At 38.1% G+C, this 18,046-nt stretch overlaps 1 protein-coding gene across 10 annotated transcripts in view; it reads right to left on the bottom strand.

Moving 5' to 3' along the window:
- The window catches only part of ADCY2 (adenylate cyclase 2 (brain)), a 282,664-nt gene that overhangs the window by 54,563 nt on the left and 210,055 nt on the right, over window positions 1-18,046 (bottom strand). For all 10 annotated transcript variants that reach the window (XM_015563100.1, XM_006762472.1, XM_015563093.1 and 7 more), the window contains 3 exons: window positions 14,199-14,268; window positions 11,808-11,905; window positions 2,975-3,059 (listed from right to left, as the gene is read on the bottom strand). In XM_015563100.1, the coding sequence (XP_015418586.1) occupies window positions 2,975-3,059; window positions 11,808-11,905; window positions 14,199-14,268 (253 nt within the window). The remainder of the gene's footprint in view (window positions 1-2,974; window positions 3,060-11,807; window positions 11,906-14,198; window positions 14,269-18,046) is intronic.

Raw genomic sequence — 18,046 nt, 5'->3', positions numbered from 1 at the left:
CACACCTTTGGGGACCCCTGGACCTGCTGGGGTTGGACCCCAGCAGGCACATGCTTGGGTTTCAGGCTCCATCGCCATTAGGGCTTGTGCTGGAGGCAGCCGATCAACAATTCCCTCATCATTGATGTTTCTATCTCTCTCCCCCTCTCCCTTCCTCTCTGAAATCAATAAAAATATATTTAAAAAAAAAAAGAAGGTGAGTCTGGGTTATTAAGTATTTTTTCATAAACTCAGTATTTAATCCGTAATTAAATGCGAAGCATAATAAAACCTCATACAATTTGGTAGTTTTCAGGAGGCCAGGGAATGGGCAGTTAGGATGTAGCAATGTATTCTCCAAGATCACCAAGGAGTATTTATTTGTGCTATGCATAGATTTTGCTTGAATTTGGAGGGTAGACTAGAAAGCATACAGAAAGCCTTCTTAGATTGGCTGTGCATTAATGTTTGATGTTTAGAGTTAAAAAAATCCTTACAGAATCACATAAATAGTAAAAGGAACCTCTTATTGGAATGAGAAGAATTCCTTTTTGAATTTTACCAGGATTACCTCTGGATCAAGGATTCCAGCTGGCCACTGGGGGGAGACTCATTCACGGATCCTATTGATTCAAGTTTAGAAAGACCAAGCTGTCTTTAAGTCTAGCCTTCCTGACCATTTTGTCAAAACACAGGCTCTTCTTGTGAGGCCGAGGCAGGCACCAGTTCATCTGCAGCCTTGAAATTTTTCTTTGAGACAACAAAGAGTTAAAAAGAACCCCTGAGCATCAGGTGTGTGGGTGTCAAGGTCTGAAAAGCCCCCCCAGGAACGGGAGGAAGCAGGCATTGTGTGTGTGGGGGCTCTCTCTCCATCGCCCTGAAGGGCCACAGGGCGGGTACAGGAGGAATCAAGAGCCGTGAAAAGTTCCATGGTGAGGATGGATTATACTGAGGCTGAGAACGGAGACTTTTTATGAGAGCGGATACTTCCCACACAGACAGCAAAGTTGCTCTGCAGATTCATTTTTCAGCCTCCGGCCCTGTGTTTCTTTTTTACAGAAACTTAGTGGGAAGGAAAACAAAATGAACTTGAAACCCTAAATATACACTATGATCCCACAGCTGGATGCCTTGGACTAGAAAATGACAACTATGGCTCCTGAGGCAAAATGATACAAGGTGCTTTACAATGAGGTTGGGATTTCAAAAGAAGTACAAATGATCGTTCCTGTTCTAAAAACTTGAGAAATGGACTTCCACATCCTTCTGGAGGCCAGGAAGACAGAGGGTGGAGCCAAATGCTCTCCACCTAAGGAAAATCTGAATGTAGAAAATCAGGCTTTTTTGTGTATGAAGCATTTTAGAACTTGACAAGGATTCCCACGGGTCCATATTTACCCAGTCCTCTCTTCTCTATAACCTATGGTATCTTCAGGGGATTTTCAAGAGATGCTGTGTGCATGCCAGGAAATCAGAAACCATAGTCTCACTTGTGGGACAGTTTCCAATCCAATTTAAATAATCTAAACTATGATCCAGCAACTAGAAACCCACACACGTTTGTAAAGGTACAAGGCAGAGGAGGGTGACATGGAGACAGAGACATGCTTTGGAATCTTAGCACTTTTTGGGCAAAAGATTTCAACACAGACTAGAATACAATGGAGACCTGGGGCTCCAAACCATTAAGAGGCCATTCTGTCACTGTACTGATGTTGCTGGAGGTAATACTACCATATGTTTTTGAAAAGCAAAATGACATTACAATGATGAAACACATGAAAAGGGTAAAACCAGGTAGAATGAGAGAAGTGCTCTCCTAGAAGCCACAGTGCATCCTATGGGTGTAGCACAACCTTGAGAAGTGACCAGGAGCCCTGCACACTCTAGGCCTGCTTCCTTGGTTGTGTCATCTACTTGCTCTTGTCAAAGTCTAATTGGAAGAAATCATGACTTCAGAAATATGAAAAATACGAAATTTCCTTAACCTCACACATCTCATAAAATGCATTCATTCATTGGCAGATATTTTAAGGATTATTCCTATTTATTTTGTGTAACAAACTATCTGTGACATTAAAATTTTGGTTAACAAAAATAAGGGAAGTGTCTCCACAGAGAATGCCCATGAACTCTGCTCAAAAGTGGCCTCTTCTCTTTCAACCCACCTCCAATGAACAAAATGGAACATCAGCTCTCTTTTGTGACTTCTATCCCATTGCTGGCCTTCATAGGATATGCTCATTGCTTTAGAGCAGCGGTTCTCAACCTGTGGGTCGCGGCCCCTCTGGGGGTCGAATGACCCTTTCACAGGGGTCGCCTAAGACCATCGGAAAACACATATATAATTACATATTGCTTCTGTGATTAATCACTATGCTTTAATTATGTTCAATTTGTAACAATGAAATTGGGGGTCACCACAACATGGGGAACTGTATTAAAGGGTTGCGGCATTAGGAAGGTTGAGAACCACTGCTTTAGACTCAAGTAGATTTACTTTTTATATCCAGAACTAGCATCTAAACCATAAGAGCTTGCAATGATTGCCTTAAGTTAAAAAACTAAAAAATATTTTTATATTTGCCATTTTGATGTTCTAAGGTTTTATATCTGGAAAGTTGATATAAAAGATATATTTGGTTTGAGTTTTAATTCTCCTGTATACTCAAAGTCTCCCATTATATAGTCACAGTTATAAATACTCTGAAAATACTGAGAAGATGATAAAAATTGCTGACAGAAGCAAGTGGACCTAACTACAATTTTATGATGTGACATCCAACATCTCAAATAATCTTCAGATTAGTGTCTTGGTTGTGTGTGAGCTGCGTCAGTTTGTATTTTTGGCAGATGACAGGAAGGACACATGTTTCTTTACTGGGATCTTTATGTCTTGAAATGGTAAGTCAATCACCTCCCTGTTTTAGGTAAGAAATCAGTTTTCATTCAATGAGCACAGTTTTCAAAGAAGTTCAATATTTGAAGTACCTACCAAAAGCTGTCCAGCAAAGCAGACAAAAAGGATAAAGGCAAGCAGGAGGAACGCAGCTCCAAAGGAGATCCCAAGGATGGAGGTTCTACAGGAAAGAGAAAAGAATGGGTTAGTGTGGGGAGAGTTTCTCTTAGCCTGGAAAGCCGTCAGCCATATCTTCATCTTAATTAGGACTTAATTAAATAGGACTTCAATCCTCACTAAAATTTTTGAGAAATGAAAATGAACGTAAAACAAAACTGAAAATATGTCCATAGAAAACTATATCCACAGTTGTGTCTGGTTGACTTGTGATGATGGCTCATTAAAATCACCCTATACACAGTCCTTTATTAAAAAATTATCTTTTTTTGGACTCACCTATGCAATTAGCACTTTCCGTCACTGTGTCCTCTTCCCCGCTGTTGATGTTTTGGCAGCTGCTGCCTTCAGAGCATTCTTACTCCTGTTCACTTAGGTAACCCTGAGTCTTCACCCTCCCCACTACAATCCAACCAGATTCAACTTCCTTAAAAAATAAATCCATCTAAGTGTTTTCTGAAGTTCTCCCAAGGTTTCACAGGCCCCGGCTTTTACATTCTTGCACGAGTCAATGAACACACAAGCTTTCTATGATCATGTGAACAATGTGCCCACTGAGTTACAGATTGTGCTACCAACAGGTTTCAAGTATTTATAAGAATTATATACATTTCTGAGCAGTCCTTTAAAAATTAAAAAATGAAAGCCTCTTAAGCCTTCATTTATTCCAAAGATAAAAGGGGTTGGGGGGTATCAAAAGAGCAGAACTACAATGAATAATCAAAGATGAAATTCAAATGGAACATCCAAGGAGAGGTCAGGTGTGTCTGAGACCATAATAAAACTCATGCCAATGACACTGGCTAGAGAAACTGAAGAGAGAGAAGAGCAGCCACACTCCGAATGTCAATAGACAGATGGAAGATCTAGATGCAAGTCAACAACAAGTTGAAATAAATCTCTAATGGGAAGGTGTTTATATACCAAATGCACCTATATTATTGACTCAGCTCATGCACCAGGCCTATGTTAGGCTGCAGTATTACAAAGATGATTAAGATGTCAACCATATTTTTAGCTGCTTACAGTCTAGTAGAAATAAGCACTGTTTGTCTCCTTACCTTCTAGAACATCCTTCCTTAAGATATTACTCCAGTACTTAGACCCTGGTTGAGGCCACAGAGGCCCTGGCTGCCACCAGTTGCCCCAGCCTCATCATCTCCCCTACACAGTCTCAGAGCCTCCTGCTTAGACAAAACAGTGAGGAAGGGGTGGGGGACTGTGAAGCAGTGCACACCTCAGAGGGATGGACTAAAGAGGAACATGGTAACTAATCTGCTGAACTTTTGTTTGCCACCTTTCTCATCCATTTTATTCTTATAAAATAAGCTCTCAAGAGTTTCATTTGACTCTATGTTCACCTGGTTTCTTTTGAATATCAAGGTAATGCAGCCTTATAAGGTTGAGTTCAGAAACATTATTTCTTTTTTTTAGGTCCGAAACTGTTTAGATAACAAACGAGTAATCATTTATTGAAGGTTTGGTAAATCTCAACTATAAAACCATCTGATGAGGTGATGGTGATGATATGATGATACGATGCCACAAATCAACATCCACAGATCATTTACTACATGCCAAGCACTCTTCTAAGGACTTTATATGTATAGTTAATTTACTCCTGGATAGAAGTTAATATTATCACCTCATTTTACTGATGAGAAACTGAAACCCAGATATTTTAGGAGACTTGCCTAAAAGCTATTTCTCTATTAAGTTGTGTGGGTGACGTTTGTGTTCATGAAATTGTATTCCTGATCCATGATTAGAAGTAGATACGTCACATTTCTGTCATGTTTACTGGTTCTATTTTTTAAGTCAATTTGGAAAATTTTCCTAGAAAATTATCCATTTTATTTAGATGTTCAAATGTAAAATATTACATTATTCTCTTGAAAATTTTAAAGTCTCCATAGTTGAAGTAATTTCTTTTTGTACTAAATCTTATTTTCATCTTTTTTCTTTAAATCAGACTTTTGAAACTTTGCATGTTTGTTGATTTTCTCAAAGCTTTTGGAATATTATTAAAGTCTATGCATTCTGATAGTTTTTTAGATTATTAGTTTCTGATTTAACTTCAAAAAAATCTGTCTTCATTTAAACTTAAATTGTTCTTTTGCTTAATTGTCACTTGTTGCTAATCTTTTGTATTTTCTAAGAAATGTATTTAAGCACATAAATATTCCCATAATTACCACTTTAGCCAAATCTCATAGCTTTGATTTATAGCTACTTAATTGTCATTCTTTTCTAAAAGGCCTGTAATTTCAATTACCTTTTAATACAAGAGTAATTCAGAAGTCTAACTTATAAATTCTACAAAGAGGCTATTTTTGGTCTGTTCTGTTATTTCTAATTTCAACAGATTTGATTAGAGATTGTGCTTATTATTTATACTTTGACAGTTTATTTTTCTTCTAGGCTGTGATCAACAGGCTTTACTTCTATGATGGTTTATGGCTTTCTAAAAATGATATGTATTTTCTATTTTTCTGGAAACAAAGCATGTTCTCTAAATATATCTATTCAGAGGGCCTAAATTATCTATTCAAATCCCCAGTGGGCTGACTTATTGACTCAATTTGGTCTGTCAATTTTAGAATGCATTAAGATTTCTAAATAGGATTGTGGATTTGTCAATATATCTGAACATTTTAATAGTTTCTCTTTATTTACTTCAAAGAGATGCTGGAGTGCACCAAGATTTATGATTGTTAAACTTTCTTGGTGACTGTACCATAATAGTTCTTTTATCATGTTGAATGCCTTGCATTTGAATTCTGTATTGTCAGAAATTTATATTACTGCTGCCTTCTTTTTTCTGTAAGCTGTTTCTCAAAATAACTATTTTCCATCTTTATTTCCAAACTTTCTCTTTTAATTTTAGGTTGATCTCCCATATATAATACAAAAGTGTGGCCTTTGATTTGTAGCCTCAATCTTTGAGCTTCTGTCCATGAATAGGATATTTTTATCCATTTACACTTATAAAATTTGTTAATATTTGAGCAGTTCCTTCCATCTTGTTTTCTTAAAATGTATAGTAGGATTCATACAGAAAATCACCTGCATGTGAAGTTTTGTGTGAAGATTTTTAAAAAATCAAATTTAATAAATTTAATATGTACATACACATTTAAATGGTCTATTCTTTATGTGTCAGGTTTGATAGACTGTCCTTCCAATGAATTTTTCCATTCATCTAATTTTAAATCTTGCTGGCCTTGAATAATTTATAACATCCCATATTTATCCTGCCAATGTCTGTAGGCTCTGTAGTGGATTCCCTTTTATTCCTTATATTATTAGTTTGTGATTATCTCTTTTTCTTTCTTGATCAGTTTGCTAATGTTTTAGCAATAATTAAACTTTTTCAAAAAATCAACTTTTGGCTTTACTATTTCTGTATTGATTGGTTTCTATTTTATTGATTTTTTTCTTCCTTCTTTACCAATTATTCTCTTCTACATTCTTGATTTGCTCTTCATTTCCTGGCTTCCTAAATTGGAAACAGACTTTTTATTTTAATTGTTTCATTTTTTTTCTTTTTTCTTTTTTTTTTAGCATTTGAAAGCTATAAATTCCTCTCTAAATGACTGCTTTAAGTACATACCAGATAATTTGATGTTATGTTTTGATTTACAAAACACTTTCTAATTTCTCTTGTGATTTCTTATTTGACTAGTGTATTCAAATGTATATAATTTAACAATAAAAAGAATGAAATACATTTTGAAAAGATTTATTAATAAAGATGGAAACAATAAAAATCTTGCTCATTGTTCCAGCAATATATGTATGCTGGGGCTACTCCTATTGAACATTATACTGGAAGAGCTAGCCAGGGAAATTAGGCACAAAAATAAAATGAAGGCATCATATTGGAAACAAACAAGTAAAACTATTTCTACTTGTAGATGATACGATCTTATATTTAGAATATGATGTCACAACCTGGCATTCAGACCCAGAGTGGCTCAAATTCTCACTGACATGCTACCTGAGGCTGTCCCGTGTTCCTGTCCACGGTGCACAGACCCTCTTGTTCAGTTGGAGGTACCCTTTATCTCAGGGAACAGAAATACCACCAAGCAAAGTAATGGCTGCTCAAAAGCTCTTAATTATAACCATTTATCATGCCTGTTCTATCAAAAGCATGTTCAGGCCCATTACGCATACCATGAGGTTATATAACATAACCAATTTTAATTAACATTCTGGTTGCAAAGCTGTTTCTTTTTAAAATCCAAGTATAACTGATTTATGTACTTACTGAAAAGCAAAGCTGACTCCTCCCTGTCATGAGGCAAGGAAAGTCGCATTTTTTTTAGGGAGGATTTTCGACTTTGGCACTTTAATCAAGTATATTGTTACAGTAAATGGAAAAGGCTGATTCAGGACTAGGTCCTTTCTCCTCTCTGGTTTTTTCCAGCCAGTTCATTGCTTAAAGATGGTTCTGAGGGGGCAAGGAAGCATGTTTGCTGAGAAAGAAACCAGCAGAGATTACAGACTCCTCCCCCACCAAAAATGTCTGAAAGTTATATTAGTTATAAACCATTTAAATGGGTAAACAAAGCCTTTCTCTGGAATTCCAGTTAGTGCCACGGCTCTCTTCCCTCTGTGCTCTCTCTTCTCCTCCCCCAAGTAGTGATATGGGTCCCTCCATCAATGGTCTGTGAACCTCCGACACATGTATTTAGCAAAGACGATGAGAACTGAGGGAACTCACAGACCCTCAATAAAAGAAGTAATAAATAATATACATCAGTAAGAAGAAAAATGAAGAAAGGAATTTTTAAAAAGCATCGATGAGCAAAGAATTGGTAAACAATATGGGTAAATCTAAATAAATACTGACTATAATTACCATCTGGACCTAAAATGATAAGAAATAATTATAGAAGAAATATAACGATTACCTTTAAAATTTATTAAGTTAAGAATACATATATTTCCTTTTAACTTAATAAAGAAAAAAAATAAGTTAGGAAGGGAAGTGGAGAACAAAAGAAAAGCAAGGTAAATGAAAATAAGAGGGTAAAGCGGGTCTATATATATCAAAGAAAAAATCAAAATACAAATAAAATAAAGCATATGTATATATATATGTACACACACACACACACACACATATATATAAATAAAAAAAGGTAATATGCAAATTAGGCTGGGACTCTATAACAGGTCATGACCAGACAGGAGGAGATTGCGCACGCAGGTGAGGCCTGGAACAGAGATGGAGACAGAGCAGGGGGGCCTGCCCGAGCTGGCGTGGTGGCTTGGGTGGTCCCGGAGCGGACCCAGGCAGGGGGGCCAGTGCTGCGCGAATCAGGTGCAGGTCTCAGCCCCCAACCCCTCTCACCCAGGCTGGCCACACCCTCATGGGGTGAGGGTCCCCACTGGGGGCCTTGGCCAGTCTGCAAACAGCCATCAGCCCCTTACCCAGACTGGCCAGACACTTCAGCGGGACCCCACCCTGATCCGGGACACCCTTCAGGGCAAACCAGCTGACCCCCACCCATGCACCAGGCCTCTATCCTATATAATAAAAGGGTAATATGCAAATTGACCCTAACAGCAGAATGACTGGTCACTATGACACACACTGACCACTGAGGGGGCAGATGCTTAATGCAGGAGCTGCCCCCTGGTGGTCAGTGCACTCCCACAGGGGGAGTTCTGCTCAGCCACAAGCCAGGCTGATGGCTGCCAGTATAGTGGCGGTGGTGGGAGCCTCTCCCGCCTCCTCAGCAGTGCTAAGGATGTCTGACTGAAGCTAGGCCTGCTCCTCACTGGCAAGTGGACATCCCCTGAGAGCTCCTGGGCTGCCAGAGGGATGTCTGACTGCCAGCTTAGGCCCAATCCCCCCGCAGTGAGCGGGCCTAAGCCAGCAGATGGACATCCCACAAGGGGTCCCAGCCTGTGAGAAGGCACAGGCTGGGCTAAGGGACCCCCGCCCCCGAGTGCACAAATTTTTGTGCACTGGGCCTCTAGTAATATAATATAATACAATATAAAGCTGGTACAGGAGGTGCAGTTCTCAACTATGAAGGGACTGGAGACTCAATATGTTAGCCCCATATCAGGAGGAGGCTGGAGACCAACAGACAGTCACATGGGCAGAACATGATTGAGCCTCAATAAAAATTCTGGACACCAAAGGCTTGGGTGAGCTTCCCTGGTTGACGACACTTGGTGGGTATTGCCACACATGGTGGCTGGGAGATGCTCCCTTGGGAGAGAACAGCCAGAAGCTCTGCATTTGGGCCCCTTCTAGACTCTGCCCTATGTGTCTCTTCGTTAGGCTAATTTTAATGCATCCTTTCCCTGTAATAAGTCATTCAGTGAGTCACACACACACACACACACACTCACTCAAGTTTCAACTCTTTTTATCTGAGGAGCCCGCAGGCCTTCCTCTGAACTTTCTGATTGCCAACACAAAGAGGGAAATGCAACCAGCACAGATTTCACAATGTTCACATTCGAAGTCTAACTTGTTGATCAAGAAACACATAATAACTGGTGATGATACCTGAGAGAATGGACTGCCATAATTAAATAACATATGTATGGGTCCTCATAAATAAACAATGCAATAAAAGAGAGACACGAAAATAAAAGTAACGTCAGAGCAGACCTCTCCTTTTAAAAGTATAATGCCATGAAATGTTCTTCTTGGTCCCTGGAAGTCTGTCATCTTTGACTTCATCCTTTTTTGTTGTTGTTTTTTTTTTGTTAATCCTCATCTGAGGATATTTTTCCATTGATTTTTAAGGAGAGTGGAAGAAAGAGGGAAAGACAGAGGGAAACATCAATGTGAGAGAAACACATCGATTGTTTGCCTCCTACATGAGCCCCGACCAGAGCCCGGGCTGGGGAGGAGCCTATAACCAAGGTACATGCCCATGACTGGAATCAAACCCAGGACCCTTTGGTCTGGATGCCGACACTCTATCTACTGAGCCAAACCAGCTAGGGCATCTTTGACATCATCTTTTAAAATGCTGACTCACTTTCCTCTCTTCCAACTCCTTCCAGTGGGTGATAAACTAATTATGATGTAGAAAATATAAAAAATACTTATTAGGAAGATACAGAAAAATGAATGAATTTATCTATTTGAGAGTAATAATAAGGGTCCATTTCCCTTGGTAGTACTTGTATCATCTATATAACTTTTTTTAAAAAAGAATGTTTTATTATTCTGCTCTCTGAGAAGATTGTATAAATTATTAATCCAAATACATGACAGAGATGTAAGAACTTTTTTTTATCCTCACCTGAGGATACGCTTCCATTGATTTCAGAGAAAGAGAGAGGGAGAGAGTGAAACATCAATCAGTCTCCTCCTGCACAGACCAGGAATTGAACTTTCAATCTAGGTGTGTGCCCTGACCGGAATCAAACTCACAACCTTTTTGTTGTATGGGACGATGCTCCTACCAACTGAGCCACCCGGCCAGGGCAATGCCCAGCCTGTAAGCCTTGTGCATGCTGGGACCATTGTTTCTCTCTTGAACCATGTGGCACAGGCCTGGCACTTAGAAGGAACTTAATTTGTTAACTTTTTTAAAAATAAAAAACTTGTAAGTTGACATTAGCAAATTTCACTTAAGTTTTAGAAGAACTCAACTGGCCCACACATTTAATGCTAACTTGTAGGGAAGGGGAAATCTAGTGGGAACCCTTTCCTAAAAGGGGTCTGATAGTTTTGGATTGTACATATATGAGTAATATTTTGATTTGTTATAGCTCTATAAAGCCTTTGAATGGGCTCAGTGTCCAGAAGAATATCCTCTCGAGTACAGAGAGAAAGACAGACTTTTCATTTCTAGTTTGCTTTCTATCAATGAGACAAAATGTAACCCAGCCTTAGCAATTCAAGTTGCCCACAAATGCTGGCTGTGCCCCAGAAGTTAAACGCAATACTCTAAATTATACTAAATTAAAAATGATTGCTTTGCCTTAACAGAGTAGGTAACAATAAGGGGAAAGAACATTTATCTTAAAATTTATGTCTATATCCCCAGTTATCAAAAGATAAGAGATTTGTTTTCTTTTTCTTTTAGACTGTAGAATGGGAAAGATCTGCTTCTTTAAAGGAAGTCAGTTGGTGTACATTTCATTCATTAAGAAGGTGAGGGAGAAAGACAACCCAGGAATCATAGAGTGACTGGATTTTCACCAATAGGTGGGACTAGCAGGAGTCCACCCCAAAGTGTGAACCTGTGAAATCCAGCTCACCCGGTTTCTCCTGTCTGTTTCAGGTCTGTCCTGGCAGAGGCAAGTTGGACAGTGACCTATAACAATCAGAGATGGGGGCAGGGCCTGGACTTCATGGAGAAGACTGTGAAATCAGAATGAATGGGTGGGCTACGTGTGCCCAGAGTAGGTTTTGTCCTTTCAATATACAATGATGTTATTTGTATATTAGAAACAACATCGGGCAATTTTGCCTTTTTTGGTAAAGTTTTCCTGGGCATCAGAGTAATATGAAAATCAAAGCAGAAGGAAACACTGGGACACGAATCCACAAGTCCACTTTGAAAATCCACTATTTCTATAACTAAACATGATGCATGGAGACGACTTAACTTCACAGATCCTGAGGTCTACCCCTTCCACCATCACTGTGGTATGGTACATAACCCCTCTGTTTAGAAACTACCATCTCCTCACACCCTGACGCATCATGGGCCAGTAGGATGGTACCAGAGGAGAGTCCCAGTGGAGAAACACATGCACTTACTTTGGTAACACGAGAATCTGCACGATAAAGATGCAGAAGAAAATGAGGCAAGCACAGGTCACGTAATATTTGAACGCCGGGAGTGCCGTGGCTCGGTACTAAGGGGGAGAAGGAGGAAACTGTGAGTGGCAGTTCAGTAAGAGCAGGGCTGTAGCAGTCGTCTAGCAGCCAAACTCTACCCAGTTCTGCATTATAGACCGTGGCACAAACGAGCTGAGGACGATGGCTGTTCATTCCTGGCAATGAGTACTTCCTCCCTCCAAATGAGCTGTACCTTCCAAAGACCATGACTTATGTAGACCGGCCTGTTCAGAAACCCATTTAAAGGTAACTGAATCAATCACTCCATCAAGGAGAGAGAGCACCTGACAAGTGAGTGACTGATGGACCAGTGAACTGAGTGAACTGTGCGGGAGCCCTGGTTCCCTTGTTGCCCACAGTTATTTGGGGAAAGCAAATAAATTTTCACTTAATATTTCACTTTTAAATGCTACTGAGGAAATGTAATTTCCTCCTTCAATTTACTAGTTTTAGTCTTTTATTTTGTTATTTATCTTAGTGCTACTTAGAGGTAATGTGTAAATTTACAAGCTAGAGAAGCCCGGCGGGCTTTGTCTAGGTCCACATTCATTCTGTTTGCTTGTCTTAGCCTGGCTGATGGACATTCTTTCCACTTGTCCACGCAGCTTTCGATCCCACCCAGGACCGTACAGTGACCAGTGTAGCTGCCCACCTGGGACTGCCCCCGCCTGAGTTATGCAGGAGAAACGACAGCCAAAGTTGCAGCTGAGACTAGACTGCTTCTCAAGAGTTTTTATAATAAAATGAAAGGAAATAAAGTTTCTGTGGCCATGCTACTGAGACCCCCGGACAATACTGGCAGGCTGCATTAGCTGTATCTGCACAGACTGCTCCCCAACTTATGGGAAGTTATAGTATGAATTGCTGGGGTTTTAGCCACTGGGGTTTTAGTGAGGGATGCTGGATCTCTGGGTGGTGAATTGAAGTTTCTCTTCCTCGCTTCCTTCCTACCTTGTATCCTTCCTGCAGGGCTGAAGAGCAGGCTGGGGATAGATGGACAAAAAGCAAGCTTAAATCTCAATGCTCTCTCAACCTCGCCTGAAAGTTGGCCTCTGCAAATATGTCCTCATGGGCGATGTCAGCAAAAGTGGCATTTTAAAACGACGATCACCTTCTATTGGCTAGAATGTTTTTTCTGATGAATTTTGTGACTTACTAGCCGGGATAATTTACACGTTGATGAAGGAGCTACATTAGCAAAAGTGCAGAAATGTGATTACATTCTACGCATTCAATTACATCCTTATCTTTTCCCTTCTGCTGGGCTTTGTGCAGAGCTATGAGTTATAGAATTAATAAAGGAGATGGACTTCTACCAGGAAGGGACTACTTTACCATTTACACATTAAGTAACCATCAATATGTGTTAAAGTTATTCAAGGAAAAAATGGTCAAAATAATAGTAATGAATTATATAAAACATCAATTTGGTAAACCATCTGTAGTCAATATGTTGACTTAGAAGCAGACAATTGATCTTCTTGACCACTAGTAAAAAAAGAAAATTTTGGTGTAACTGCATAATCCAACCCTGATGAATTTTGGGAGAAATTTTGGTATTTGATTTTTTCTGTTCAATATCCATAAAACAATGAACTGAATTCCCTTAATAGCATTTTAAATACAGTAGCTTTTGTTCAAAACTAAGACTGTAATTACATGGTTGGATAATAAAAATCGCCTCTAAAGTGTTTTCTTTTTTTTTTTGTATCAACACAAAACAAAAGGCAAATCAAATAAAGCTGACCTAGGGCAGTTGTCTTTTCTATAATAATTATTTAATTCATTTTAGAAAATCCATGTTAAACTTGACATGTAAAAATTAAATGACTGCTTATTATGTGTGCCTGAAATAGCTCTTCCTTTATGAGTCATAATGTGAAAGTATTTAGATGCAACAAAACCTAAAAGTTTGAAGTTCCTAATTCTCCCAAACACGTTGACTGTAAGTCTCATATTTTTTGTCAAAAAGTTGAAATAATTTGTACAAAGTCACTGTAAATTTATTAGGAAGAATTTGTTTAAACCACGCTCCTTTCTTTAAGCTCCCAATCTCAGATGTGTTCCAGACATCATATACCACCAGGAGTATTGAGAATGATGACTAGCCAGAGATGAAGCTTGGTTTCAAGAACTATGATAAAACAATATATGCATGGAAGAATTGTAGAAAAGGTAGAAAGAGTTGGAGATAGCTAGAGGCAGTTTAAATGTCACAAATAAGAAAAAACACGAGTATAATTTTATGAAGAAATTTGAAAAACTAAAAGGTCATAAAAATGATTGATTTTAAAGAAAAATAGAGCTTACCTCTTTTTCCAGTATTTTATTGTAGAAAAGCAATGAGATTCTCTGAATGTCTTCGGACTTGAGCCATTGCCTAGAAATAAAAAGGGCAGACATCATAAAACCAAACCTCCAACCAAACATCTGGAACTACTTTTAAAAAAGTGACTTGCATTCTTCTTTCTTTATTGTAAATCATCCAAAATTGAATATTGTAAAAAAGGTACAATGCCAAATAACTGGATATGGGATCTGCAAATATAATGTTCCTATTCACACTGCCCTCCTTGAAAAATTTGATATTAACAACCATCTGTTGTACCAGCTTGAAACTCAACTTATCCTAATTAAATAACTAGGGATTCAAGCACATTATTAAATGTGTTCCCTGATGTTTTACTGAAATCACATGGTAGTGTCATGTCCTGAAGCATTTGGCCCACAGAGAAGCAATGTATTTCTGCGTCTATACCAAGCAACACATCACAGAATGTCAAACCCATTTAGAGTCCCTTCAAGTTCTGGGCGAGGAGATTTTGCTTCTTTTACCCTTACTGAAAATACTTTCATTGTTATGTTATGTTTTGTTTTCTTTATAATATTTTTTCAATTAAATACATATAATTACAGTTGACATACAATATTATATTGGTTTCAGGTGTGCGACTAGTGATGAGACATTTATGTAACTTATGAAGTGGTCCCTATGATAAATCTAGTACCTATCTGACACCACACATAGTTATTAACATATTATTGACTATATTCCCGATGATGTACTTCACATCCCCTTGACCATTGTAACTACCAATTTGTACTTCTTAATTCCTACACCTTTTTCACCCATCCCTCAAACCCTCTTATCATTCGGCAACCATCAAAGTGTTCTCTGTATCTATGAGTCTGTTTCTGTTCTGTTTGTTCATTTATTTCGTTTTTTAAATTTCACATGTAAGTAAAATCATCGTTATGGTTTTTTTATTTCTATAAAATAAAAATAGTATTTGAACATGTTTTACAAAAATATCAGTTGAAAATACTAATAGAAGAACCAAGCAGTTCAGATCACTAATATTATGTTAACATAAACACATGTGAATAAATACATACATATCACTCAGATGTTAAAAAATAAAAATGATATGGAAGTATGCACGCTTACTCATTGGTTGACTCACAAAAATCTATCTTAAGAAAGTAGTTGAAATAGAAAGCTTAATGACAGAACTTTTCACTGGCATGCTCTATATAATCACAAGCTAAGTGGAGACACCAGACATATGACCAAGCAAGCCGGGTGCACAGTGCCTGATATAATCATGCATTTGGCCATAAAATTAACATAAATTTTCTGAAACCAAGTTAAGTAAAAAAAAAAATTGAAATGTGTGCATCAAGAAAAATATCTAAAAATAAACACCAACAATGACCAACTGGCTTGAGTTATTAACTGATGAATTTATATTTCTCCTTTCCTACCTTCTCTTAAATGTTTATAATTACAAATATAATAACCTGAATTATAATGAACATGCATAGATATGTATATTTCTACAAGTATATATAACCTTATGTCTACATCTATACATATGGGAAGAGAGAACATATACATATATGAAAACATTGGAGATAAAATGATATTTTACATAAAATTCCAAAAAAATTACATCTGTTCAAACAAAAATCAATTCACACGAATTTATTAATATAGAACTTTCCAATCCATTGTGCCTCTGCCTATGGATTTGGACTCCTTGAGAGGCATTCGGGAAGTAAAGGGCGAAGGCCTTTGAGGATCCAGGAGAAAAGGCCAGGTGAACTGTTACACTTTATCCAGGAATCAGTCACTTACTGATTTCAGATTTTGGGCCCCTAAGTGTACATGAGGTCCCAGATTTGGGTTAACAAGTTACCCCAGGAGACCAGCACGTCTGAGGAGGGAAATCTCCAGGTCTATGTGGATATGCTGTGCCCGGAACCCCTGGAGAGTTAGGAAGACTCTCATGGTGCCGACCATGATGAGTGTGAATGTCCCACAAGACTCAACGACAAGACTTGCACAGAAGTCAGTAATGTGTCCCAGAACAATCACCATTAAAACTGGGAACCATATATAAACAATACTTAAAAAAATATATTTTTATTGGTTTTAGAGATGAAGGGAGAAAGGGAGATAGAGATAGAAACAACAATGATGAGAGAGAATCATTGATCGGCTGCCTTCCACATGCCCCACACTGGGGATCAAGCCCACAACCCAGCACGTGCCCGGACGGGGAGTCGAACTGTGATCTCCTGGTCCATAGGTTGATGCTCAACCACTGAGCCATGCCGACCAGGCAATAATAGTTTTTGATTCAAGGGTATAATCTTTAGATTCAGGGAAACAGACATTTTTGGTAGTTCTTATTATTACATTAGCTGCAAAAATATGTAATTGTCCTCTTTTATGAGACTAATTGGAGGAATCAAAGGTTGGTTAATATAGAAAAAGGACAGACAATAAAATTTAAGATATATTTTTTACTGTACTCATTTCCAGAACTGTGTACTTATGAAACTATAAATCATGTATACAGGTAGCTTATTAAAAGTTTTTTCTTTATTGAGAAAGATCTAATTAAAAAATGCTCCTGAATTATATAAGCTTGGAAATAAAATGAGTGAGATTTATAAAGGGAAAATAAAACCAGCTCATCATTAAGTTGCAAAGCCCCCTAATTCCAGTCCAGCTTTTAGTTATCTATCTGTCTGTGTCCTGTAGGTAGCAGGAAGTGCTCAAAACCAGGTTTCTCTTTCCTTGTGTCCCTAACACCTAACACTGAGTTTTGTAAGCCACGAAAACTGGACTGATACTTGAGGAAATGACTTAGTTCAAGCCACATGTTGCATTTAGAGCACATAAAGGATCTTTAGGCAGGTGTTAATTCATTGTGCCAGTATATCTGAATTACAACTGTGGCCCGCCCAAGATACTTTATTGGGTATATATTCAATTACACACACACACACACACACACACACACACACACACACACACTCTTGTAATATTCTCATAAACCCTATAAATATTTTAAAACAAATACTTAAAATGAACAATGTAGAAGAAGCACACAGTTTGCAAAGACATGCAACTTAATTTTGGAGGCAGAGTTCTAGGTGAAAATCATGTACATTTTTCAAGAGTCAACTTTCATGATAAAAATTAGATAGTTGGGTTTCCATTAGGATGGAAACTTTTCCATGGAGCTTTTCATTTGGACCTCCTGATGTTTACATTACAACTTAATTCAACAAACATTTATTGAATGCACATGCACCTGGTGTGGTTTCAGAGGCTGATGAATGTGACTGTTCTGTCCAGGCCATGAATGCCACTACTTTCTTTATTTTTTTTAGGCATTTCTTGGACCATTTAAAACTACAACAATAATTCCTAGCCTGAATAGACATTCACAGAAATTATAGACTTCATAGACTGAACAATATTGTGCCCCCACCTCAGAAAAACCTGGTCTTCTTCCCATTGCCCTCATGAATTCAGATTCTAATGCATAAAACTCTTCCACAATTTGGAACATGGGTAGCTCCATGTTCTCTGGTTTTGCATGGGAATAAATGCATTCTGAATGGATAGTGCTACTTACTATAACTTAAAGTTTTTCCCACAAGGAATTCCTATTGATCTTTCATATGACTTCCTGAACACATTTTGCTATGATTTTTCTCTCCATGTTTACATCTCATGCTTTTTTTTTCACTTTAATATATTTTTTATTAATTAAGATATTACATATGTGTCCTTCTCCCCACGTTACCCTGCATTAGATTGAGAAACGTGATTAATTCTTGCCACAGAGCATGTGTAGAAG

Source organism: Myotis davidii, unplaced genomic scaffold (assembly GCF_000327345.1).
Source record: "Myotis davidii unplaced genomic scaffold, ASM32734v1 scaffold135, whole genome shotgun sequence".
Classification (NCBI taxonomy): Eukaryota; Metazoa; Chordata; class Mammalia; order Chiroptera; family Vespertilionidae; genus Myotis; species Myotis davidii.
This window is presented reverse-complemented; position numbering and strand designations above follow the sequence as displayed.